This window comes from Tachysurus fulvidraco, chromosome 19 (genome assembly GCF_022655615.1).
Source record: "Tachysurus fulvidraco isolate hzauxx_2018 chromosome 19, HZAU_PFXX_2.0, whole genome shotgun sequence".
NCBI lineage: Eukaryota > Metazoa > Chordata > Actinopteri > Siluriformes > Bagridae > Tachysurus > Tachysurus fulvidraco.
In genome coordinates this window covers 5,698,583-5,725,794 of record NC_062536.1, presented here as the reverse complement: position 1 = coordinate 5,725,794, position 27,212 = coordinate 5,698,583, and the positions used below count along the sequence as shown (strand labels likewise).

The following is a 27,212-nucleotide window of genomic DNA, read 5'->3' as shown; positions in this document are numbered from 1 at the left end:
TGTGGGTGTGTGTGCTGTGCCCTGTGATATGTGGTTGAAGCCAGTGTGACACACCTCTTTTTTTGTTAGGTAACACAGTCTATCCCTCCTGTATGATTTCATTTTCACACTGAACCCTGAACACATACATAAGTGTGACCCAAACCCCAGATACGTGTTAGATGACTCACTCACGTCATCCAAAGAGCTGTGACATAACAAAGTCTTTTTTTTTGTCCTTTACAGTAAAGACCACAGCTGTATGTTCTCTCTCTCTCTCTCTCTCTCTCTCCTCTCTCTCTCTCTCGTCACTCTCTCTCCTCTCCCGCGCGCTCTCTCTCTCTCTCTCTCTCTCTCACTCTCTCTCTCTCACTCTTTCCTCATAACTGCAAATGCTCCATTTAAGGTTTTTGTCCAAACCTCTGCGATGTTCTCCGCTAGAAGGTGGACTGAATGTTGACTTTGTTTTTGTTCATTTTCATTTGTTCATTTGTCCATTGATACTTTTTCCCTCTCGGTCATGCTCCCAGGGACAGATGGGCTTTACTTTCTGCGCTCTTCAGCTAAACATAAAAAGAAAGGTAGTGCACAGTAGAGGGTGCGTGTGCGTGCGTGTGTGCGTGCGTGTGTGCGTGCGTGTGTGCGTGTGCGTGTGTGTGTGTGTGTGTGTGTGTGTGTGTGTGTGTGTGTGTTTCAGCAGTTGTTTATCTCAGAGTGTTGTGTTCTGTTTTTTGTACTGCTTTTAGGACTTCTATTTTAAGGAGTTGAAGAAATCCCTTTCTTTCTTTCTTTCTTTCTTTCTTGAGGGGGGAGGGAGGGAGGGGGAGGGGGAGGGAGAGGGATGGAGGGCGAGCGGAGAAAAAAGAAAGGAGGGAGGGAGGGAGGGAGGGAGGAGGGAGGGAGGTACTTTCTTTCTTTTCTTCTTTATTTATACACACTTCCTCCCTCCCTTTCTCTTCTTTCTTCTTTCTTTCTTTCTTTCTTTCTTTCTTTCTTTCTTTCTTTCTCTCTCTCACTCTCTCTCTCTCTCCCTTTCTCCCCCTCCCTCCCTTCATTCCTTCCTGCCTTCCTGCCTTCCTTCCTTCCTTCCTTCCTTCCTTCCTTCCTTCCTGTCTTCCTTCCTTCTGTTTACACTACCTCCTGTACACAAGCTCACCCACATGGTCTTCAGCTCTACTCCCCTACCCTTATATAACATCACTGAGACCAGATTTAAAGTTTGTTCAGTGGATTATGTTTCAGATTTTTATACCACAACACTGTTTATCGCTTGACTCCGATCGGTCGGATGGTGTTGGAGCAGTTCTCTATGAACGTGTTAATACACTTGTTTGTAAGCTGTGAGCATTTCTATAGCAACAGCTCTATCAGACGTGCAACACGATCAGATCCAGATTATCGATGAAGTCATTTTTTTCCTCTAACACTAAACATTGTTTGTAACATTTTCTCCAGGGTTTCTCCTTCAGTGAGACCCGTGTGAGGTTTCAGGGTTTTCAGTGACATCACAAGCTGCATTTATTTTTATTGTATTCATTTCTAAAAGAGAGGGGGAAAAAAAAAGAGAGAGAGAGAAGAGCGACGCGAGCGTTTCTCGCAATAATGTTCTTGCCTTGTGGATTTTCCACATCATTAAACGTAACTATGATTGGATAAAAATGTATTCTTTAATAAATGAAAGCCGTTCGTGTTGGATATTGGCTGTGGTGTAACAGGACGTTGTGCTGTATTGGAGCTGATTGTTTCCCTGTAACAGCATGCTCTAGTTGTGGTTTATTCCTTTCTACATATTTGTGTTTTGAGACTCTCGGCACGATGTGTTGTATACTTAGTGTAAACTTAGTGTAAACTTAGTGCTAGGGTTTTAATAGACATTTGATTCATGGTGCTGTATATTTTCCCTTACACTCTGTCTCCTTGACTTCTTAGAGCAAAGAAAGAGCTACAGTAAAAACAGTCTGAACAGCAGCATGACCGACACGTCGCAGTACCTCGTCGAGGTAAAAACTCGCCTCAGTAAAACACCCATCGCTTTTATTCATAATCTCAGGCCCGTTTATTTTTTGAAATCCGATCTCAATTGAATAAAAAAAACAATCCCCACACATTTCAGCACCTGACCACGTTCATCATGGACCGTAAGGACGCCATGCTCACCATCGATGACGGCATCCGGAAGCTGCGTTTGCTGGATGCTAAAGGGAAGGTGTGGACGCAGGAGATGCTGCTGCAGGTGGATGACAAGGCGGTGAACCTCATCGATCCAGACATAAAAGTGAGAAAATGCTGACTTACTTTATGGCTTTTTACACGAGTTCCTTACAGTAAACTGGATAAACACAATCCTGGGTTTCTTGTTGTTTGAGGTTTCACACTGCTCATACTTTACACAGGGTTAACAACGAATCCTGGTTCTTAAGAATCTGATGTCTCACACTGTACATTCTAAATCCTGCTCCAGACTTCTTACCCTAATTTGCACCTTTGCACCAACAACAACCCTGACTCCATAAATACAACATATCTCCCCTTTAAATGTGATGTTTTTACATCACTGAGGTCAAATGCAAGGGGCACGGTGGCTTAGTGGTTAGCACGTTCGCCTCACGCCTCCAGGGTTGGGGGTTCGATTCCCACCTCCGCCTTGTGCGCCTAGTTTGCATGTTCTCCCCGTGCCTCTGGGGTTTCCTCCGGGTACTCTGGTTTCCTCCCCCGGTCCAAAGACATGCATGGTAGGTTGATTGGCATCTCTGGGAAATTGTCCGTAGTGTGTGAGTGTGTGAGTGAATGAGAGTGTGTGTGTGCCCTGTGATGGGTTGGCACTCCGTCCAGGGTGTATCCTGCCTCGATGCCCTAAGACGCCTGACATAGGCACAGGCTCCCCGTGACCCGAGGTAGTCGGATAAGCGGTAGAAAATGGCTGAGAGAGTGAGGTCAAATGTTCAGGTGCGCTGGTCTGTACTTGAGCATGTACAGTATTGTATCTTCATAGCTGTATCATCTTTTTTTGGTCATTTTAAGTTTTATTTTCCAGCATCTCAGATTTCCCTCTCGCTACAGTGCACAGGTCTGTGAGGTTCAACAGGAGCAGGGGAAAAGCCTTGACATCATTATGACATCACTATGGCATCACTTCTTCTTTCATATCAGAGATTTCAGATCGCTGTTTAGGTTAATATTTGATTTAAAAAAAAACCCAGAGTAAATTTTTGCACAGCACTTGTCTCATCTTTATTAGAAATAAAGTGCAGATGTGTACAATATGTTGTATAGACACACCACGGATATAAAAAGTCTACACAGCCTTATGAAATTCCAGGTTTATAAAATGAATTAAAATATAAAGACAGATGTTTTATAAGTGAATCGCACCTTAAGGACCGCTTCAGTTTCCTTGCACTCAGTGTAGCGACAGTAAAAGTATCTTGAATCTTTAATGTGATCTTCCAACAAACAAAAAATCCAGAGAGGAAAAAAAGAAAATCATATATTTAATAATTGGGAACATTTTAAACTAAAACTCCCTAGCATGGCTGATTGCGTACTGTAAGTCTGAACCTCCCAAATAATAATAATAAGCAACTTTTACTATTATTACAACATCCACTTTCTCTCGATTTCACTCGACCGAGTTTGTTGCTGATTACGTAGCACAAAACGTCAGCAAGAGAAACGATAGCTAACTGTTCACGGTGTATACTGTTAGAAAATGACACTGCATTGTAATATAAAATGTCTGATCGTATTCATGGCATGGAGGGGAAAAAAAATCAGAATTTTCAGAAGTGAACATTTCTTAGTTTGTACTTTGTTGTACGACTTGGACGAATGTCCAGAGCGAGCTCGTAGTTCTGTGAACTTGTTAATGACATCCGCATGAACTATTTCTGCATGATTAACAGAGAGTGGTGCACAGATCAAGCAAGTGTGAGGAGAGAAGCGTACGGGTGACGGCAGTGTCGTCAGGCTGAGAGCAGCTGAAACACCGCTGAAGAGCTACATATCAAGTAGAAAAAGGGAGTTCTGTGTATGTGCACCTTCAGGTTGTTTTACATGTTGCCTGAGGTCCCGAAAGCGTCCACCAAAGTGTCAAATCAGTTCAGTAGAGGATTCCGACAGAATAAAATCAAATAAAAACAGATTAAATAAAGCATGAAGACAAAGACATGGTTAGATGACGAGACCTCAAACGGCTCGACGATTGGATTTCAGATTGGAGTCTGTTTTATCAGATAACTTTAAAAACAGTTACAAGGCATCATCGGAAACGAATCAGTCACCTTTTATACCTCCTTCCGAGAGCACGGAACTGTTCAGAGAAGAGCCGAGTAGAAGTTTATAAGTTTCTTCGACGGAAAATGGGGCAAAGACGAGATTTCAGCTCGGAGATGCGGCTCGGTGCAGAAGCATGTAGAGCTTTCCAAATCAACAACACCTTTTAAATTAACTGGGTATTTAACCGTTAGTCAGTGCAGGGCGGACGTGGGGCAGGAGTCCGTCATCACGGTACTCAGCTGTGCGAGAAACGCATGGAATTCATGTTTTTTTCTTTTAAGAATGAGCTGGAACACTTCCCTCTGGGCACGGTGCAGCACTGCCAGGCCATCATGAACTCCTGCAACTACGACTCCATCCTGGCTCTGGTGTGTAAGGAGGCAGGACAGGGCAAACCAGACCTGCACCTCTTCCAGTGTGATGACATCAAGGTGACAAACACACAAACATCTTATGTACTGGATGATTTTTAGTTCTTTTTTGGCTTTTATTTAGATCTTGCTCTATGTTTTGACCGGTGTATTGGTTAACATCCCTAACACACACATATACACACACACACACACACACACACACCTATAAAGAGATTGTGGGCTGAATATTTGTGTGCCTTTCAAGTAGCTTCACATTATTTTTTATTATTATATCCAGTATAACTTGTCTGCTCTGATGTGTGTGGTACTGATGACACAGCAGTAACTTTTAACCTCTTTTGGTGTAACGAAGAACGATGCTTGTGTTCCTGACATTTTTCCTGACTTCTAGGGTCACTTTAAACATCCCGTCATATAAATAGTGAACATCCACAAGGCAGGAGAAATAATCATCAATCTTACAACATGAAGAGGTCACTTTAACACCCCCCCCCCCCCATAGAGATATATAATAGAATTATATTTATTAGGGTGAGTCAAGATTCAAGGTTTTATTCATGACGTGTACAATCGTGTACATTCTATAGCGTGAAACTAAAACCCAGCGTACTCCGGCTGCAGGTAACTAAACCGGATGAAAAATAAGAACGAGTGGACGCGATTGAAACGTGGGGTGGGGGGTGGGGGATCTAATCAGATGGAAAGCTTAAAACAATTTAAATGGAAAAATCTATTCTATTCTTTGAACCCTGAATAATTTTTTTTTTTTATAAAAATATATTTATAAAATGGAGTTTATGTAGACAAATGCTAAACCTCTGTGACCTTATGGCATTATGGCACTATGGCATTATGGCACTATGGCATTATGAAGTGAATGGAGATGATTTGATTGGATATCATGACAGCATGAAGATACCAAAAATATACAATACACTGATCTCGTGCACCAAGAGCGTTGTGAATCTGTCCACGTTGTTATTATTATTATTATTATTATTATTATTATTATTATTATTATTATTATTATTATTATTAACAACAACAACAACAACACTAATAGCAATAATAGTAATAATAACAATAATAATAATATTACTATTATTATTATTGTTATTATTGTTAGTAATAACAATAATAGTAACAATAATAATAACAACAATAATACTAATAGTAATAATAATAATATTACTATTATTATTATTTTTGTTGTTATTAGTATTACTATTGTTATTATTATTATTATTGTTGTTATTCTTATAATTATTATAATAATAATACTTATTATTATTATTATTATTATTACTATTGTTGTTGTTCTTATAATTATTATTATTATTATTATTATTATTATTATTATTATTATTATTATTATTACATAAATGTTAAAACCATACAGTAAAAAAAATACTGCTCATTAAACTGGAGCCTTATCTGGATGAACTGCCAAGTCTTCCTGAGTCTCACATCTTCTTCATGTTCTCCTTTTTTTTTTTTTTTTTTTTTTTTTTTTTGTATTTTGACGTATTTTTTTACGGCAAATTTTCTCCAAGCATTTATTGAGAGCGCCATAATTGACCACACGGGCGGAACGGCAAAAAAGCGGCCAGAGGTTCTTAAGTAAGGCTGATTTCACATGACTTCTGTGGTTTTCCTACATTAGTTCTCACTAGAGAGAGATGTCCACTATTGCTAGCCATCATGACCTGACGCACTATGCAGCCATGGAGACCGTTGCTCAGCAACAGAGAGATGAGAACCAGAACCAGACAGCAAGAGAGAGATAGATAGATAGAGAGAGAGAGAGAGAGAGAGAGAGAGAGAGAGAGAGAGAGAGAGAGAGAGAGAGAGAGAGAGAGAGAGCACAGTAGTTCATAAATGATGACTGCACTCAATACCACGGCACTACAGGTACAAAGTTGCTTGAGTGTAGGTGTTATTTTGTGCACTCAGTAATGTAACTACAAGAGTAAACATGTTCCTGAGTGAGGATACACACACAGTCTGGCTTTGGTGACCAGAACATGCTTGTTTTGCACAAATAAAGAGACGCACCCTGAGACAGGATCTAGGACGATAGCCCTAGGCTCATCCAGCTCCTCAGAAATCAAGATCTTCCTCATGGTACCGTTGAGACGCGTCACTTCGATGCGATCAGTGCCTGTGTCGGTCCAGTAAAGGTTGCGTGCGATCCAGTCCACAGCGATGCCGTCTGGGTGATTCACTTGCGAGGTGACGAGCAGCTGTGTGTCGCTGCCGTCTAACCGGGAGCGGCGGATCGCGTGCACTTCATCATCTGTCCAATAGACGTGGCCGTCTACGGGGTCGTAATCGATGGCGATGGCGTGCCGGATGTCTTCAGCATGCAATACGATGTCAGTAAAGTCAGGCGTGTCCAGCGAGATGCGCCGCAGGTCTGTGCGGCGTGCCAGAAGCAGCAGCTTTGTTGCTTCTGAAAGAAGAATCAGGGGATAATTATTATTAATGATATTTTTACACAGTGTTATTCTTCCAGAACTTTCCCGCATCCAGGTTTTTTTTTTTTTACCTACAAGCTCTTTCTCTGAAGAACAAGGGCACATTTTTAGAAAGATGCCTAAAGTAAACACAACTGCAATATAACTGGATAACCAGTGTTGTATAAAGTATTAGAAAGCAATACTCGAGTAAAAGTACAAGTATCGCACTAGAAAAAGACTTTGGTAGAAGTGAAAGTCACCTTTTAGAATATTACTCAAGTAAAAGTACTTAAAGTATCTGATATTTACTGTACTTAAGTATCAAAAGTCATTTTCTGATATTTAATTTACTTAAGTATTTTTAATTTCAGTGATTTTCGGTAGGCATAAGAGCAGGGGCGGTTCTAGGGTTTCATCTTTAGGGGTTTTAGCCCTCAGTGAGAATTTAAAACAAGAAGAGTATTATATTATATATTATATGACTACATAGTAAGCCAAAAGTTATGGTATTATTAAATGGCAAAAGTGGACACCAAAATTTTATGCATGATGTAATGATGCCAGTCTTGAATCAGATCAGTTCATGGATGTGTGCATTCTCTACAAACAGTGTGTCCAATGAATGCAGTCATTAATAAATAGAAATATTCACAAGACAAATAACAAATCAATAAATGTTATGTTTATTTAGTATTGAATGGATTGTTTGCATAAATTTTTTGTTTGTGCTACAACTCTGGTAATAAGAATAGTGAAATTTCACTGCTTTTGATTGCCGTATTTGAGGCTTTCAGCCGAATAAACTCCCCAGCTCTGACCACGCGTGCACGCTGCACGTGCCTGAGCTTCTCCGTAGCGCGCACGGACGTGCGTAATGCAATCTAGGAGCAGTGATTCGCCAAACCTCCCTTATTGCAGTCACACACATTTCTTCTGATTTTATTTTGTAGTAACGAGTAACGAAGATGCTTGGTGGGAATATAACGGTGTAAGAGTATACATTTTATCTAGGAAATGTAGTGGAGTAAAAGTGATAGTTGACATCAATTTAAATAGCGAAGTAAAGTACAGATACGTGACATTTCTACTTAAGTACGGTAACGAAGTATTTGTACTCCGTTACATTACAACACTGTGGATAACTAATGTTCAGCCACCACAGCAGTGTGAGCAGGCAGCTGTGTGAAATACAACCCAGGACTAGCTCAGTGGTTTAGCAGAGCTGTTACTTACTCCAAAAACAAGCCTTCAACCTGCACTGGCTCTAAATAACATGAATCATGGACAAATTAAAGCACTGCTCACACAGATATAGCAAGTGATTTCAAGTAAAAAGCTTTCTCAGAACAATTTGCCCCAGTCACTTGGGCATGGCCCTGGAAGCATGTGACCTTCTGATGGATCCTTTATGATTATAGGGGCTTGAACAAACAAACACACACACACACACACACACACGTTGCTATAGAGACCTCAGGACAGCTCCAACACACCTTTACCAGGCACAAGAGAAGAGGAGGACCAGAAGAGAGACTAACAGACTCTACAACATAGAAGTATTTAATATCATATATAAAGAAGCAAACACTTGGCAGCAATATGAAAGAAAAAAGAGAAGTTGCAGAATTTCAGCCCCATTCTCACAAAGGAACATCTGTAAATCAACGTGATTCATGTCTCTGTACGATGCATCACGAGGCAAAACAATAGACACGGACTTAATGAAATTCCTTCCCTTTCTGTTCTGTATCAAACACAAAAAATAGAAAACTCTTACTATTCATTGATTTCTGCCCCGTACAAGCTTCTCGCGGAGCAATTCATAATTCATGTGAAGTTTTAAGGATATTCATTGGAATGCGATACAGCCAAATGAGAGAGATGGTGTGTTGAGTGTGTTTGAAATCGACGTAGAAATCATCTCACCATCTCGGCAGGTCTTGTTGTCCTCCAGCAGCTGTACCCCGGTGGGACAGGCACACTGATGGTATGGCTCCACCGGAGAAAGCAGGCACAGGTGAGAACAACCACCGTTCTTCACAGAACATGGACTCGACACATCTGTAAAAAAACAAAAACAAAACAAAGATTACAGGCACTCGATTAATGCAATCAGGAATATGTGCCTTAATGCCTAAACACACACACACACACACACACACACACACACACACACACACACACACACACACACACACACACACACACACACACACACACACACAAACGCACACACACACACAAACGCACATTTAAGAATATCCAAAAGCATGCGTGCTTAAAGAGGAGTTCTTGATTGTGGGCTCAGCATTTCTGAAAATGTTTAAAGGCATCGTTTACATTGCAGTGTAACTGAGATCACGATCACCAAAAACAGCTTTAATTAGTTTATTCCTGCTTAAAGGTGCCCTGCAACACATATTTCATTACTTTTGTGGTAATGTCTGAAGTTTACCATGGACTCTGTAACGTTTTTTGTGGAAAAAACGCCTTGGTCACCTTGTTTCAAGCCATTCTAGTGTGGTATAGAAAGCCTGAAGGAAGACAGCTTGATTTGCGCCAGTTCTCATGAATATTCAAATGAGCTATGCTGCTTGGCCCCGATTGGCTAACCGCTAGGATACGAGAGCATGACTATTCATTCACCCAGCGAAATAAGTAGCCTAGGATAGAGGAACTTTGTTTACAATCACCTGGAATTACGGCAGAATGGCTTCTTCGGGTATATTGACGTCCAGCCATCCTTGCTGTATAGGAAACTCACTGAGCTACACGAATTCTGTGGGCGTGGTCTCAAGTGGGAGAGCTCATGAATAGTAATGAGCTCCATCAATTCTACGTAGCAGTTCGTGTTCACATTCCCGACACGACACAAACACATATGGACCTAACACCTCCCTGTGGAAGGGCACCTTTAAATTAACGGACGAAATCGACTCGCGTTCTTGCTTCCCTGACCGAGCTACGTAAACCTTTTTTTCAGTCAAAGCTTGAATGATTGTTGTAACAAACTCCAGCGACAGGCTTCTTGCAGTCTCACAGCTGTGACAGGAAACATTTTAATTAAGCAGCATTAAAGCAGGAAAACATTAAAAACTAAACAAGTACCAAACGTATTCAAGGCTTTCTGTTAAGTGAGTGAACGTAAATCAGTCCAATGAGCTGTTAACACTTTTCACACAAACTCACACACACACACACACACACACACACACACACACACACACACACACACACACACACACACACACACACACACACACACACACACAGAGAGATCGCTTGTAAAGCTGAATGAGGTAATGCTGGTTCTCCTGAGGTGGTCTGTGTTGAGCATAAACTCTTTAATTGAGCTCAGGAAGGGAAAGATCTGAGATGTATTTCTGAATGGGAAGCGTGTAGTACTGCCACATCCTCCACTACCTAAAGGGCCTTTTTACACCTGGTCACTTCCTGCATTTTCTGTGATCAGATAGCTATCCGATGGTAAAAAGACCAGGTCTAAATGCCCTCCGAAACGTTTTGGAGACGGATATAAATCCGATGGTTCGAACCTCTTCAGGAGGTGGTCTGGGACGCATTTCAGATGAAACTGGACAGGTGTAAATGAATGTGGTTGTTCAAGCCACATAGGTCAGCGCTATACTCCTCCCAAACGGACGTGCGTCACTCACAGGTGACCTTTCACCCAGGTGTCTCGTCGGGGCTTAAAACGCGCTGCTGCCGCCAGCGAAAACGCAGCAAACAGTAAACGCTGTTTTTTGTAGCATAAACGTCGTAACGAGTTTTTTCGTCTTCTTTTTGATTGCATTCTGAAAAGCGCATACACCAAGGTGTGTTCCGAGACGCATTTATGTGGCCTAATGTAAATAGAAAATTTTTCACAAATCAGATAGCTATGGGATCAGAGAAAACACATGAAGTGACCAGGTGTAAAAAGGCCCTAAGATGCTCACTGTACTCAGTTTAGTTGGGAGAAAAGTCTTTGCTTTACCCAATAAGACACACTGGTTTCACAAACGTCTCATAAGAGAGAGATATTGTGGAGAATAAAACCTGCTGTTTAGAATTTGATTTTAAATAAGTACTTGTGAGTACTAAGACTAAGACTAAGTGTCCTGTCTTCATCAGGACCGACGTACAGCATGTTTATGTGCAGGTATGTCTAAGCTCTCTGCATTTTCCAACTCATTCTTTGCTTAGTTCCCACAATCAGCACTGCAGCTTTTCAAGCGTTTAAGAGAAAGCTGTAAGCACATTAAGTTAAAAACAAATACAGCTGGTTTGCAAAGTCCGATTTCACTTCGTCCTGAACAAATAACTAAAGCTCTAAAGTGCTCTGTTGCCTGAAACTCCCTTACAAGTCTGACTTTTTGAATGAAGCAGAAATTCAGATTGGCAGGAGTGTAATTATGTAAAGCAAAGTAATGGAAACATTTAGCAACATATTTCTCATAAAACGTATGTGGCACCTGGGAACGAACAAACACACACACTAAGTGAGAGAAGGAGGGGGGAGCGAGAGAGAAAGAGAGAGGGGGAGAGAGAGAGTGAGAGAAAGAGGAAGAGAAAGAGAGTGAGAGAAGGAGAGAGAGTGAGAGAAGGAGAGAGAGAAAGACACAGGGGAGAGAAAGAGAGAGAAAAAGAGAAAGAGAGAGGGAGAGAGAGAGCGAAAGAGAGAGAGAGAGAGGGAGAGAGAGAGGGGGAAGAGAGAAAGAGAGAGAAAGAGGGGGTGGGAAAGGGAGAGTGAGAGAAAGAGAGAGAGAAAAAGAGAGACAGAGAGAGAGGGGGAGAGGGGGGGGGAGACCGGGGGGAGGGGGGTGTCGCTCTGACGAGTGCTATGGGCATGTCCCTGGCTTTTCTCTCAGCCATGAGAAATTCTCTGCATTCAGTCCAAACAGGGCCTCCATTGTGTGGCCGTGGTGCAGAGAGGCATAAAGGTAACTGTGCCATAATCATCTCTCTGCAGAGTTGTATTACCAAACAAGCCATGAGAGCTTTGTGCATTGTTTCAAAAGACGCCGCTAAAAGATCCCACATGCTACAGTGAGCCGCGGCTCTCGGGGCTGCCGTGCGATACGTTACACTCCTTTATTAAAAGCAGCAGTAGTGTGTTCAGGAAGCTCATCGTGTAAAGAACTCCACAAAAGTTGTTATCGGTTTACCCATTAGCTGTCTCTTTTGGCTGAAGACGTGGATGTCCATGGGCGAGAAGATGTTGGAGTGGATCTCACGGTGCTCCTCCCCGTTCTCCTTCTGGCACGAGTGGATCGAGTGCGTGTTCCAGTCAGTCCAGAAGAGTGTGTCTTCGTACAGCGTTAGGGCGAAGGGGTGTGGTAGAGCGCCCTTCACTACCACTTCTCTGAGAGTGACCAAACACCACAGCAGTGAACACACAATCATGCATCTCATTCAAAATGTAATATTAAACAACCGTTATAGAGACACCGGACATGAAGGTCACTGAATGTCACATGACTTACCTCCCTGTGCCGTCCAGATTGGAGCGATGAATAAAGTTGTATTTGGCGTCGGCCCAGTAAAGCTTCTGCTGGCTGTAGTCCAAGGTGAGCCCGTTAGGCCAGTAGATATCGGTGTCGATGATCACAGCTCGATTTGTGCCATCCATACCCGCCCTCTCAATCTTAGGGATCTCCCCCCAGTCTGTCCAGTACACGTACCTAAAGGACGGAAAAAAGGGGTGATTTAGTTAAAAGAAATTACCGGTCCATGTTGCACCTGGCACCCTGCGGCAAATCCTGGCAGTGAGAACAGCCTGTTATTATCCTCACCTCTACGATGACCCTGCTTCTCATCTGGATGTAACCTACCTCCTGGCCTCACTGCATCTCCTCACCTTCCATGACTGTAATTAGTAGAGTTTTAGTGGCTTTCTAAACAGTTCACTTAGCTGCTGGCCTTGTATACAAGACTGACTGCCTTATAAATTCATGAGTTTGTCCAACTGACAGATTTACCATGTTTATTCACTATTCATTATTTTACTGCTCCATTAGACCAATTTGTGCTTCTTGCTCAAACTGTTGTAGAGAAAGACTCTGTATGCAGTAATGTTAAAGTTCCTTTAATTGGAACTAAATCCTGTTCCTGCATGACAATGTCCCTGTACACTAAGCCCCTGAGCTCCATAAGGACATGGTGTGTTAATGTTGTAGTGGAAGAACTGGAGTGTCCTGCACAGAGCCCTGACTCTGACTCAACCCCACTGAACACTTTGGGCATGAACTGGAACACCGACTGAACCCCAAAACTCCTCACTCTTACACCATCAGTGTCTGATCTCACTAACGCTCCTGTAGCTGAATGATCACTAATCCCCACACGTTACCGATGCTGTGTAATAGAGCAACTAAAGCCTACATTACCTACATTATAGTGCTTGTGAGAGAGCAGAAGCAGTTTATACCGTGCCACACACTCCTTGAGTAATGGGTTTAAAATTAACACAAGCTGAAAATAGTAAAGTTTCAGATGCAAAGCTAGATGCAATGCGGTGCATTTCTAATCTCAGCTGTGATTCATTCAGCAACAAAACAAACAAAAATCTTTATTTAAATAGTAAAAAATAAGCTACAAACAGTCCAGAAGAAGCTAATATCTGCTAAACAAATATTTGCTATAGGTGTGTATAGCTACAATAATATTGCAGCATGCTGTACTGGACAGCCCATATGTTAACACTGTACACACTGCAGAGAGCACAAACATCCGTCTGTGTGTTTCTTTCAGAGGAACGTCCACCAACCATAAATCTACGGCTTGTCCACAGGGGAACACTCGACCTTTTACCTTTAACAACACAGGGGGCCACTACAGGCATGATTGTGGTCATATGGCTGTCAAAGAGAAGGGGGTGAAATATATAGAATGTAAAATCATGATGGGCAACCGGGTATCTAGCAAAAACCACCAGGTTTCATGTGCATTTTTAGTTTATTTTTTGTTGTTGTTGTTGCTGAGTGAGAGAGATCGGGAAAGAACAAAAATATCTTCAGTAGTGTGAAAAAGTGTTGGCCCCCTTACTGATTTTGTATTTATTTGCATGTTTGTCACACATAAATGTTTCAGATCAGACGAATTTAAATATTAGGTCAAAGAGAAACACAAGTAAACATAACATGCAGTGTTTAAATGAAGGTTTTTATTATTAAGGGAAAACTAGATCCAACTCTACATGGCCCTGTGTGAAAAAGTGTTTGCCCCCTAAACCCAATAACTGGTTGGTCCACCCTTAGCATCAAGACCTGCAATCAAGCATTTGCGATAACTTGCAATAAGTCTGTTACAGACCTGTGGACGAATTTTGGTCCACTCGTCTTTGCAGAATCGTTGTGATTCAGCCACATTGGAGGTTTTTCAAGCATGAACCGGATTTTTACGGTCATGCCACAGCATTTGAATAGGATTCGGGTCAGGACTTTGACTCGGCCACTCCAAAGTCTTCTTTTTTTTTTTCTTCAGCCATTCAGAGGTGGACTTGCTGGTGTGTGTTTGATCGTTGTCCTGCTGCAGAACCCAAGTTCACTTCAGCTTGAGGTCACGAACAGATGGCCGCACATTGTCCTTCAGGATTTTATGGTAGAGAGCAGAGTTCATGGTTCCGTTTATCACAGCAAGTCTTCCGGGTCCTGAAGCAGCAAAACAGCCCTAGACCATCACACTACCACCACCATATTTTGTTCACGGTGTGTGTGTGCACTTTGGATGTATTAAACGCACGTAGAACAAATTCTGAGTATGGGTCACCATACTGTACATAGCCGTACGTCACGTCACTTTCACTTTAATGGGACGCACCTTCCAAAAAGTTCAACTTTTGTCTCGTCAGTCCACAGAGTATTTTCCAAAAAGTCTTGAGGATCATCAAGATGTTTTCTGGCAAATCTGAGACAAGCCTTTATATTCTTTTTGCTCAGGCCATTTTTGCCCGGACTCTTTCTCATGGTGGAGTCATGAATACTGACCTTATGTTGTTGTTGTTGTGGGGTCTTTTGTGACATCTTGGACTAGTCGTCGCTGCGCTCTTGGGGTAATTCTGGTCGGCCGACGACTCCTGAAAAGGTTCACCGCTGTTCCATGTTTTCACCATTTGTGTATAACGGCTCTCACTGTGGTTCACTGGAGTCCCAAAGCTTTAGAAACGACTTTATAACCTTTTCCAGACTGATAGATCTCAATTACTTTCTCTCTCACTTGTTACTGAATTTCTCTGCATCTCTGCATGATGTGTAGCTTTTGAGGATCTTCTGGTCTACTTCACTTTGTCAGTCAGGTCTTATGTAAGTAATTACTTGATAGTGAACAGGTGTGGCAGTAATCAGGCCTGGGTGTGGCTAGAGAAATTACACTCAGGTGTATTTAACCACACTTAAGTTATGTTTTAACACTGATGTCGGAGTGTGTCTGTGGGGATTAGTGATCATACTGCATGTTTTGTTAACTTGTGTTATCTTTGACTAATATTTAAATTTTCCGATGACCTGAAACATTAAAGTTTGACAAACGTGCAAAAAAAAAACACTTTCACACCACTGTATATAGGAATTTGTGTGTCGTACTGACAATCTGGATGGAGTTATTGTTTTGTTTCTTAGCAGAGCTGTGATTAGTTGTAAAAAGTTCGTAGTGATCGAGTGATATTCCGTCCCTGAGCAGCACACTAAAGGGTGAACAGTTACGTTGCTGTAATCTCAAAAGGCACAATAGACCATTTTTGTCATTTGTTACATACAAGATGGAACACAGATATAATAAAAAGTAACAGAGAATTAGGTTATGACCTTAGCAAAAAAAAAAAAAGGCTAATGTCTCTGAGAAAACCAGTTTGGAAAACAGACTTCTGGTCTGAAACACTTGTTGCGCAATAGGATGAAGCTCCTGCTGTCAGTCATTTTACAAACATGTAACACTGTAGAGTTGGAGTGTCGTGATGTACAGAATGGTCGTTTGATACGGACTTAATCCTAAAATTAAAAAAAAAAAACCCTAACCTTGCCTAATGCAACTTTAAAGTAAGCTGAAGTCTGGTTAGTTTACTGTATGGGTTAAGAACTGTTCACGATGGGCATCCTGGCAGGTCAGTGACGCATGAACGCTGCTGCTGCTCGAATAGGCAGACATGCTGAAAGCTAAATCAGTTGATGGTAGATAAAAGACAAGCTCTTGCTCTTTATTCTCGTGCTGTCACTGCGACGTGCAACATTTTGCCGCTGGGACCTCGGAACGGCAATTTTGCAGCAGAGAGGATGAAATTCTACGATCCTTGCATGCCCCCAGGGAGAAGGAAAACACTTCAGCCTGCATGTCTGCTCTAGCTGGCTGGCCTGAAGCCACAGGATCCACACTACTCATGTATATTTAGAGCAGTAGATGGTTCCTGAGCAACTGTGAGTTGTAAACAAACTGACACAAAGCAACAAAAAGGTTATTAAGAGTTCAAATATTCTTGGTTATGCCAAGTTCACCTCCCTCAACACAAAGCCACTAAAAACATTCCCTCGCATTATACACACTAACAGGACAAATCCTTCTGGATGTTCGACAGCTGTTGTTGGCTCGGCGCGCCGAGTGTCGATGCCGCGACGGCTCTGACGAGTCACGCTAAGTGGAAGACCGGCGAACATTCGAAAACGTTTACTTTTTGTGCAGCAAAAGACAAGGAGTTGGGTTCAAGCTGTTGAGCTTTTCATACTGGACTCTACTCCAACTGACTCGGGCGTCAGGAGAATTTAACTAATGACACAAGGGACATGAAGTCACGTTAATACAGATAAACAGGCTGTCGTAAACGATTAAATTGCTTACTTGGTATTTCAGATGTTTTGATACTTTTCACCGTGCTGCTACAAAAATCTCAAGTTCCGTAATATCAAGAAACAACCTCACCTTGTATTAACGTCGATCTGATCACGTATCTGTTTACACCTGGTGTGTAACATTTAGCTGGTTGCACTTAAACACGCCTGCGGTGAACAGATTTATTTGTCATATCCGCTGGAATAAGGGACTGCTTTTATACCGATAACAGACGTTTATGCTGGTCATTCGGTGTAGTGTTTTCAGCCTTTCCACTACTCCATCAACACTATACATGTTATGTGGTCTAAAGAATGATTTAGAACCGCTGCACACAAGATGGCCGCCACATGGATCCCGTGGCCATTTTGAACGTCATTTAAACGAACTAAGGTTATGTCTCAGATAGGGCTGGGCGATACGGCTGAAAACTGTATCACGATATCAGTGCTTCATGTCGGTCGATATTGATAATTATTGATATTTTTTATGACCCATTTAAAATAAGGACCAGGAGAAAAATCTATTACATTTAAACATTTTTATTTTAAACTTAACCTTCCTCTGATCAGAATCCCCTCAGTTATTAAGACAGAAATGTCAACAACCAGGAAACTTCAAATAATTATAAATAATGTCAACATGACAACTATTATCTCTTAACATTTAAGGTGCAAAATTAAAGAAAATGTAAGAAATGCTTAATAAAGTGTAATAAAATAGTGCAAAGTGTTAAATATAAACATAGAGAAACGGTCTTGCATAATTTGCAGACGACATTGGTGTGACTACGGTCAGACTTATAATACCCAAAAAACTGCCATACTGGCGAGACGACTTTTTCTCTTTTATTTACAATTTCCTCGCTCGCTCCGGTGCTCATTTTTTGCTGATCAGTCGCCGGTTACCGAAGAGGAATCCAGCAGACCAGCACCAGACAACGATATGGTGCAACCAAACTTGATACTGTTACATGATTGGCTGTTGGCATGTCACTGTATGTTGCTAGGTTACCAGAGAGTGAGTGCCTTTGTTAATGCAACCAAACTTGCTTCGCAACCTCTGTTTTCTTTCAACGAAGAATGTTTAATCGAACACATTTTTTATTGATATCGATCACGTGTTTATCGCGATACATATCGTTATCGTTTTATCGCCCAGCCCTAGTCTCAAATCACATACTTACATACTACTCTAAACCCTAATGAGTAAAATTCGAACTATAAAAACAAAGTTTTCCTATTACAGGATTTTTTTTTTACATAGCTTTAATTTTAAAAACCTCTTCAACTTATGCCATGAGGGATTTGGATTTGAGAGACAGATCACGATAACCTTCATGACAGCAGCAGGAAATTTTATAGACCTGAGAGCGCGAGCATGTCGGTCCGTTTAAGGTCAAGGTGTGTGGAACGGTTACGGAAGGGTTCGACTTGGAAACCAGATGGACACAAGAGTTTAGTTTGGCTTGAGATGTATATAAAGATACACAAAGAACAATGAGAACGATGCCATTCACTTTACAGGTTTACATCTGAAGGTGTTTTGAGTGACTGAATCACAGTGTGTTTCTGAAACACGCCGGTCCCTGTTCACACCTGTACTGTGTCCAGTACCTCTTATACAAGCAGATCGAACACGACCCAGACACGATGTAAAACCTTCTGCCTTCGGTGTTCACATGCAGCCCAGAACAAGAATTAACAAACTTGCTGAATTCACTGAAATGTAATAAACAAAGTACTGTTATCCACAGGAAGAAAAAAAACAGTGCACAACTGGAAAAAGTGCTTCTCCAGGAGGGAAAACAAAACACCTCATGCGTGGGCATTGATCAAACAGCTGAGAAAATACACCAGGGTAGGAGCGCAGATGAGTGCACAGTGAACGAAGAAGGCAGACTGGGACGCTGGACAGGAAAGACTGTCCAAAACAAACAAACAAAAAAGCACAAATGTCATTACTCTTCGGTCCATTTGACAAAAAACATAGCATCGTAATTTCTAGAAATTTACAAATGCTAATACCAATTAACTACGAATGCTAAGTCTTACATAACAAAAGGTGTATCTGGACATTGTTCAGAATTAACATCTCTGTAGCTCACGGTTATTTCGACGATGACAAGAAGTTCGGGTTCTGATTAGGACGCTGCGTTGGCGTTGATCTCGTAATTACGAGACTGCAGATTAAAGTGTGTTTGTTTGCTAGCTGAGCTACCAAAATAATTCCAACCAGAGAATTAGAAACACCAGGAGAGTCTACGGCCAATCGATGCCTCATTAATATCAATGCGTACTTGAGGTTTATCGGATGGGCCGAGGGGGTGCGTGGGCCATCACAAAGGTGTCTGCCTTTATACTTAATGTGAACGTGTCAACTAGGTGGCAGAAAACAAACAACCAAAAACAATCTACACAATAATCTTGCATTTTACTGGTAAAGAAAGAGGAAGAATAGGAACGAAGCTCCGATTTGTAGGCAGCATACTGTTTCTGATCATGTGGGAGACAAAGAATAAGTGAAAAGGGTTATTAAGAGTTGAAATATTCTTGGTTAGGCCAATTTCTCCATCGCCTCCCAAAACACAAAGCCACTAAAAACATTCCCTTGCTTTATACACAGTAACAGGGCGAATCCTTCTGGTCAGTCAGCAGCTGCTGTTAGGTGAGTTAGTGAGTCAAAAACAATCCAGGACCGAGCACTGAGGATTCATGCAACGTGAAACATCGAGATCCATTAAAATGTTGAGGTTTTTTACGCAAGACAAAAGTTGGGCTTACATCATATTCACTTTCCTTAACACTTTAGCCAACTAAACATCACTCATGCTCCCAACGTGGGTTTTTATTTTTAGTGTGATGGATTTCCACCACATGTAGGGGTTCATTTTGATCACATTAAATTACAGAACCTTGTCCACATGTCCTGCGAGTCTCTAAACCATCCCCAGTAGGGACTGCCAACCATCTCCAGTAGGGACTCCACATAGAAGGCTTTCAGAAACCCCAGCATTCAAAACATGCAGCTAAACAACATTTCTTCTTCGTCTGAATGGAGAAAAAACAAAAACAAACAAAAAAAAAAAAACACCTGAATTTTTTTTTTTTACATATCACCAAATCTCACGAGTCAATAAAAGATCAGGATGAACAAGAAGCGACTCATACACAACATGCATTGTGTTCTGTACCTAAAAGTGGTCCGGAGATACCTTCCAGATCGGACGTGTAGAGCTCGTGGGTCGGACGTGTAGAGCTCGTGGGTCGGACGTGTGGAGCTCGTGTGTCGGACGTGTGGAGCTCGTGGGTCAGACGTGTGGAGCTCGTGGGTCGGACGTGTGGAGCTCGTGGGTCGGACGTGTGGAGCTCGTGGGTCGGACGTGTGGAGCTCGTGGGTCGGACGTGTGGAGCTCGTGGGTCGGACGTGTGGAGATTGTGAAGCAAAGGTTTTTGTTTGCTAAGTTTGCTTCAGCTGACCTGAATCTTTTTCTTTTTTTTTTTATTTAAAAAAAAGGTCTGCAAGAGTCAATTTACTTAGTCACAGATTAAAAAAATGTATTTTCACAGCAGTTGTCAGAACCAACCGTATAAACCTGGTTAATGGAACTGCTGTGTTGAGCTGATCCTTGACGACCCTCTGTGGTTTTCGTCTCGTTAATTAGGACCGAGATCTCTGGCACGGATCTTCCTATTGGTTGAAACAGTCTCGAAGAAAGTTTACTAATCGTCGTCTCACTGGATCACGATGAGCTGGAACGGGACCCGTCGGTACACGAGTAATTTTATTTGTTTACTGAAAGTGTTCTGCATTAAGTACGTCAAGATGTGGAGTGATTAAGGACAAGTCACTAGTTTACAATACTACTGGGAACGTGAAAGTGGCGCCATTTAAAAACGGAAACGTGTCACGCCGCCGAAAACGATTAGCCTTATTACAGATAGCGGAAAGGGCCGACTGTTTAAATTTCCTTTGTTTTCTTTTACTTTTTAAATCACCTAACATACTCGAGGCAGGCAGAAGCCCACAGCAATGAGCGACACTTTACAATTGTACACACACTTTTAGGAGTGTGAGGATCTCTTAATATTATCTGGTCGAATCGCACAATGACATATATAATAACGCATCGTGGAGATAGCCATGTGATTGTGCATGATGAAGGTATAGTAATTATTGTGTGTGTGTGTGTGTGTGTGTGTGTGTGTGTGTGTGTGTGTGTGTGTGTGTGTGTAAGTGAGAGTGAGATAGAGCCACAGTGTGTATGATTAAGTAAACGCAGGGGGCCAAACTGCAGGCCAGCTCCTCCAGCAGAGGATCAAACGGGTGGCACACGTGTGAGCCAGACACCCACTGAGAGGCATTAACACACACACACACACACACACACACACACACACACACACACACACACACACACACACAGACACAGCAATAGAGAGTTTGCTCTCTTTTGCTCTACCTCGCCTTCTCCCTATTGATTAGTAAACAGTGTGTTTAGCCAATGGAGGTCAGTTGGGAAAAGAGGAGTGCTGAGGTGGAGGGAAAGTTTTGTTTTGGGTCCGTTATAAGAAAGTAAGTAAGTATGAGGTGCTGCTCGAGGATAAGTGAACCTGTAGTGCGGCAGTGCAACCCGTTAGTAGTCGTGGCCACCCTGCGTTAAAAATGTCCCCGAGACCACTGACCTGGTGTGATGGTGAACCTGTGTTTAAACAACCTGTGCTAACAGTTACCCATAATCTGATTCTGGCAGCAGTCGTGTAAACACTATTATACCGTATTCTCTGGTTTTAACCTGACGGTGCCGTTATTAATGGAAAGCAAAAAACCCTCTGTGTATCTGTTCCTTTTCTAATAATCGACTCTAATCCTTGGTTAAAAGCAGCATTTGGTATTATCACAGCACTCAGTAAGTCTGTTGTGGTTAAACTCCATTAAAACAGCACATCTTGACTTGGGGATATATCCAAACTCTTCTTTGCGAAAACGTGGGCAGATAACGAGGGCATCTCCTGGTCTGGTTCCTGCACAAATTTTTTTGGCCAGGTCAAAGCAAGACATTAATCTGTGTGGCGGTGTTTGTTTTGTTGTTTGAAGCCATGTGGACCATTTGTCATGCTAAGAGGTGAAGTCCTCTTCATCTTCAGCTTTCTAGCAGATACCAAAAGGTTCTAAGCCCAAACATACCGGTACTTGGGAGATATTCATGATTCCCTCTAGGTTCCTTAAAGCCCCAGCTCCAGCCCCAAAGCATGATGCCGCCAACATCGTGCTTCACTACAGCGTTCTTTTGTTGCTGCAGTTCTTTTACAACGATGGCCAAAAATGTAGTCTTGGTCTGTAAGACCATAACATCTTCCACACGATTTGGGGAAAGTTTAGTTGAGCTTGAATTGGTTTTTAATCAGAAACGCCTTCCTTCCACCCTGTCCCAAAGCCCGGGAGATAGTGGTCACATGCAGGGATCAACCAGTTCTCCCTAGAAAGAGCTTGGACTCCTGTAAAGTGTATGCTGTAGTCATCTTAAAAGCCTCCCTGACCAGTTTTCTCCGTCATCTCATCAATTTGAGGTACATCCTGTTCTTGGTAATGTCACGGTTGTGACATATTTTATCCCCTTGTTGTCTTCAGTGTGTACTGTGATGTATCGAATGCCTTGGAAATTGTTTACAGCCCTCTCCTGAGAGATACATTAGAACAACAGGATCCCGCGGACGCTTTGGAAGCTCTAAGTATACCGTGGATGTTTAAGTACGATCTGGATGACTGGTTGCTACACACCCAAACGTTTTCAGTTACTTTGGTTTAAGTTCACGTTGTACAGGTTGTACTTTAATCATTAAAGGTGGAAATGTGCTGATATTTCAAAAATCGCACGCGATGCGAATCCTGTAATTTACATCGAGCGAATAAAGACCAGAAACAGACTACAAATCTACAATGAATCAAATCACTGTAGCTATCTAGGTTCATTAAAATTACGATTCTCTTATTATCTTTAATCGTCACTTCATTTCACCTGCAGTGTTCGATCGCAGGCTGACTAATATACCGATAAACTTCTTTAAACTAAATTGTGTTAAATGCATGCATTTGTTCCCAGATAACAGACATGTTCTGTGAAAAAAGTTTGTTGTTTTCCATATTTACAGTGAAAGTCATTGCTTGCTCTGAAACGCAAATCTTGCGTAACGGAGATTTGAGTCGCGGCCTAGTTGTACGAGCGTTTTCACTCTTACTGAAGTTTGTTATTCGGATCAGTATTACAGTATTGGCGGCCTCAGTGCATCGCTGATTTTTCAAAAATACTCATCGAAAAATAAAAATAAAAACTGTTTCCCAGGATGCCAGACAAAGAGAGAAACTCTCTCAGAGGCTTTGTACATACCCACGGGCACTCAGACAAGGCACATGATTGGTTCCCGGCGCAAGATCTGAGCTGATTGGCTGCACATCATCGCATTCTCTCCCAGCTTCTTCCCTTGTTGTATCTCGTTCACGCTGTCAGCTGTCTCGCGTATTGTGTTCGAAATTACCTTTTCGTTAAGCCTTTACGATGCCTCCTAAGCACCGTGTCCCTGCGAAAGATTCCTCTAGTGAGCCCAAGAGAAAGAGGAAGATGATGACCATCAGTGAAAAGGTCAAACTACTTCGCGGATTTTCACCTGTCGCGAGGGGTTCCGGTCCCCATTAACCGCGATAAACGAGGGATCACTGTATTCGGTTTATTTACGTTAGCAACAGTAAAAGTCACAGCTACTTTACTGACAGTAATCCATATTGTTAAGTGACTCGAGTTAAAGAAATGAATGGAGTATTTGCTCTCACAGAAGTGCTTGTTAACAGGTTAAACAACATCGCAACTGATAGTCTGGCATTCCCAAAGAAGCTGATTGGGAAATCATTACGTGGTATAAAGCTGAACGCTTTAGGCTTTAAACTGTTCGCAGTGTGAGCGGCCATGTCGATTCGATGTCACGCTGTAAGCAGGGAAGGAACAGCTAGTTAAGGAGATGAACCCATTTCCACTAGTTCTACCAGTCTGAAGGTGAAGACTTGGCAACCTTGTCTTGAACTCAGCGTTATTACTGCATGCTCGCGAGACAAGAGAAGCAGACGCATCGGAGACGCCGAGCAAACAGGCGGATACGCCGCCGCAGGTCGAAGCGAGACAAGCTAGCGACGCTCACAGGACTATAAGAAAGAGGTTTCTCACTTCCTGCAATCGGAGTTGTGACAAACAGCAAAGTGGATTAGATCACAATAGGCCGAGAGCTTGAATGAAAGAGAAGCAGCAATCTGCAATGAACAACAGATGACAGAACAACAATAGAGCTTTGTGGAACCTATAAAACTTGTGCAACCAATAAAACTGGTATTCTGGAAAACAAAATGAGGAGGTATTAGAATTCGTCAGGTCACAAATAAACAAACAAATAAAGCAGATCTCATTTAAGGGTACTTTTACTATAATGAGGCAGAAGATGCAGTGTGTGTGTGTGTTGAGCTTTGTATCTATGTTTGTATTTTATTGCATTTGTAAAATATTTAAGGATTCCATGTTGATACGATTTCAACTTGACAGCGAATTTTTTCTTTTGTTTTTTTTTTCCCCAAGTGGAAAGTTGGAGATGATTGCTGCGTTCGAAACAGAGCTAGACACAATTACATCAGTCACCTTGGCATCGGTTGGTCATCACCCCCACACTACTGAGGCAACACCAGAAACCAAGCCTCACAAACACGCCGTCTTACGAGGCCAGGTGCTGAGAGGTTTACAGATCAGACCATCAGTCTGTTTAAGGCTGCTCTGATTTGTTTTACTGTCTCTAACAATTTTGCTTTGATTTCTCAAATGTTGTTGAGTAAGTCCTTAACCTGCGTTTCCCAAAAAACATACTAAACACCGCAGACCTCCCAAGTGTGGTACGTCCTGCTTATTAATCTCGGCCAGAGAAAACAACACGCCTTATTTACAGCTCGAACTCCACACGGGGTCGATGGGAAGAGATAAAGGGGGAGGGGAAGAGATAAAAAAGGAGAGCAGAGAGATAAATGGAGAGAGAGAGTGAGAGAGTGGAAGAGAGAGAGGGGAAGGGGGGGGAGACAGAGAGACAGACAGAGAGAGTGGAGGAATGGGGGTGAGATAAAGGAAGAGAGACAAGAGAAAGGGGGAGGGGCAGAAACATTAACGCTGTATTCGTGGTGGCTTAAGAGTTCGTTTTTGAGTAAAAAAAACACTGTTAATAACCTCAGGATGTTCAACAAAAGGGGACGAAACATACAATTTTTATGTAAAATGTTTGCATCACGTAGATCTCACAAGTAGCTACTTTAACCGAGCGGCCGTGTTGATGTCATATCTCAGAGTAGGCTTCTCGGCTAGCCCTGATGGGCTTGAATACGAAGCTGAGAGGGCATTTTTATGCCAGACAGGGTGATTACAGGCGGGATCTGGAACACAAAAGAACGCATCCATCAGCGAAAAGTCAGAATTCCTGACATCCGACAAGAAAACCGAGGAAAACTTGGGAAGGTCTCAGTTCAGCAAGTGACATCAGATCAGCGTGACCGCTCATATCAACGGTATTTAAAGGACCCGTCAATAAACAGATAGCAGAATATTTCGTTTTATAATTTGGTCATTATTTTTGTTGACTGGCAGCTCATAAACAAACCTGTGTGTTGCGATGCGTGTCGTGTGTAATTGCTGTGTCGTGACATGAAAATGACATGGATTTAAAAGCTCGGGATGGAACCTGTGGTTGTTCTTATAAAAGAACAGAACGGGGCACAGAAGCCTTTATTATCGCTACATATACATTACAGCAGAGTGGAATCCTTTTCTTCACATACCCCAACTGAGGAGATTGGGGTCAGAGTGCAGGGGCAGCTATGATACAGCACCCCTGGAGCAGAGAGGTTTGAGGGCCTTGCTCAAGGGCCCAGCAGTGGCAGCTTGGCTGTGCTGGGCCTTCAACCCCGATCAACAACCCAGAGCCTTAACCAGTTGAGCCACCACTGCCCAAGGTTTCTGCGAGAGTAAACGCAACGAGAATTCGGACCGACGAGCCGCCAGGAAAGCGATCGCGTCCCACGATACGCTTGCCCCGGAAACAGGGAGTCGGAGGTTGAAATTTGACAGCGACGTGTTAATAATACAAAGCAGGAAAATAAACACGGGTCGTGTAGACGTGCTATTGAGTCTATTACTGATGTGGATTTGATGTCAGTTTAGGTTAAGTTTCTGAAATCTGAGTTAAGGAGGCGTTTTCTTTTTTCTTTTACTCAGAAGCTCATAAGTTTTATTGGAGTTTTATTGGAATGCATCTTTTGCACCAGCATATAATGGATTTATTACAAACACTGGATTGTTAGAGTATCGATCCTCTGTTCATGTACAAGAGACGAAACGTAAACAGAGTGAGAGAGCAACCCAAAGATCGTCCGCGAGGAATCAGCTGGAGACGAGCGACAGCTTGCGGTTTAGTGACTTATTCAGATGTCGGGAGATAAAATGAAGCGTTTTCCTGTTCAGGGGGTTTACGAATAAACTTCTTGTACTAATTAGGCTCTAGATTCCTCTCTGAATTTCTAACTTCATACTTCCCCATGAAAGGAAGGTTTTCTCTCCCCCCCCTCACCCCCCCCCTTAACCACGCGTGGCCGAAAGTCAAAGCCGAGAGAATATATTTTGAGACAAGATTACACTTCTCTGTTGAATGGTACTCAGATTTATTTTTTAAAATAAGGTTCGCAAATCCCTCCTTCAGGTTTAACAAAAAAAAAAGCTGCCTACTTACTCGCCTAAAAAAAAACACTTGTGTCCAGCATCGTCGTACTAGGACAAAAGTTTGTGCGAGAAACATTCTCCACCTGTCTGTAAGCTCCTCTTAAAATGTTCACAGTTTTAAAAATCTATAATATAGCGCTTTGGATCGGACGTCTTTAAAAAGTGCTTTATGGATTACATTTGCTTCGACTTTGCAAACTTTGGGGGAAATTTCAGAGAGCAAATTTGTCAGTGTGTGTGTGTGTGTGTGTGTGTGTGTGTGTAGGGAGGAATATCTGTGAAATATACTCGGCTGTAGTGTGACAAACCCTGCAGAGAAGGGCCGGTGCAAGAGCGTGTCCTTTTGTTTAACGTGTTCTCTTTCACGCGTGCACAAACACCACGGCTTTGAATTAAATCAAACTAATGAATAGATTAATGGTGGAGAGAGCCTTTCATCCTCATCCTCACAAATCTAAATGCAAATGTGCCTCTCGCTTTGGAGATGGGCAAATGAGAGAAAACTGAAAAGGTGGA

The 27,212-nt window shown here is 42.2% G+C and overlaps 2 protein-coding genes across 6 annotated transcripts in view; one reads left to right on the top strand and one right to left on the bottom strand.

Moving 5' to 3' along the window:
• LOC125139617 (epidermal growth factor receptor kinase substrate 8-like) overlaps window positions 1–5,570 on the top strand; it is a 49,191-nt gene extending 43,621 nt beyond the window's left edge. For 3 of the 5 annotated variants that reach the window (XM_047804085.1, XM_047804082.1, XM_047804084.1), the window contains exons 4-6: window positions 1,909–1,979; window positions 2,093–2,254; window positions 4,536–5,569. In XM_047804085.1, coding sequence (XP_047660041.1) covers window positions 1,909–1,979; window positions 2,093–2,254; window positions 4,536–4,727 — 425 coding nt within the window. In that variant the 3' untranslated portion in view covers window positions 4,728–5,569. Of the gene's footprint in view, window positions 1–1,908; window positions 1,980–2,092; window positions 2,255–4,535 lie in introns of all 5 variants that reach the window. The other 2 variants (XM_047804083.1, XM_047804081.1) reach the window with 2 other exon arrangements.
• A 925-nt stretch (window positions 5,571–6,495) lies between these two features.
• Window positions 6,496–27,212, bottom strand: part of LOC125139616 (low-density lipoprotein receptor-related protein 6-like) — a 28,533-nt gene continuing 7,816 nt past the window's right edge. The window contains exons 3-6 of the mRNA XM_047804074.1: window positions 12,571–12,768; window positions 12,253–12,449; window positions 9,014–9,148; window positions 6,496–7,080 (exon numbers count right to left, since the gene is read on the bottom strand). Of these exons, the coding sequence (XP_047660030.1) occupies window positions 6,590–7,080; window positions 9,014–9,148; window positions 12,253–12,449; window positions 12,571–12,768 (1,021 nt within the window). The 3' untranslated portion in view covers window positions 6,496–6,589. The remainder of the gene's footprint in view (window positions 7,081–9,013; window positions 9,149–12,252; window positions 12,450–12,570; window positions 12,769–27,212) is intronic.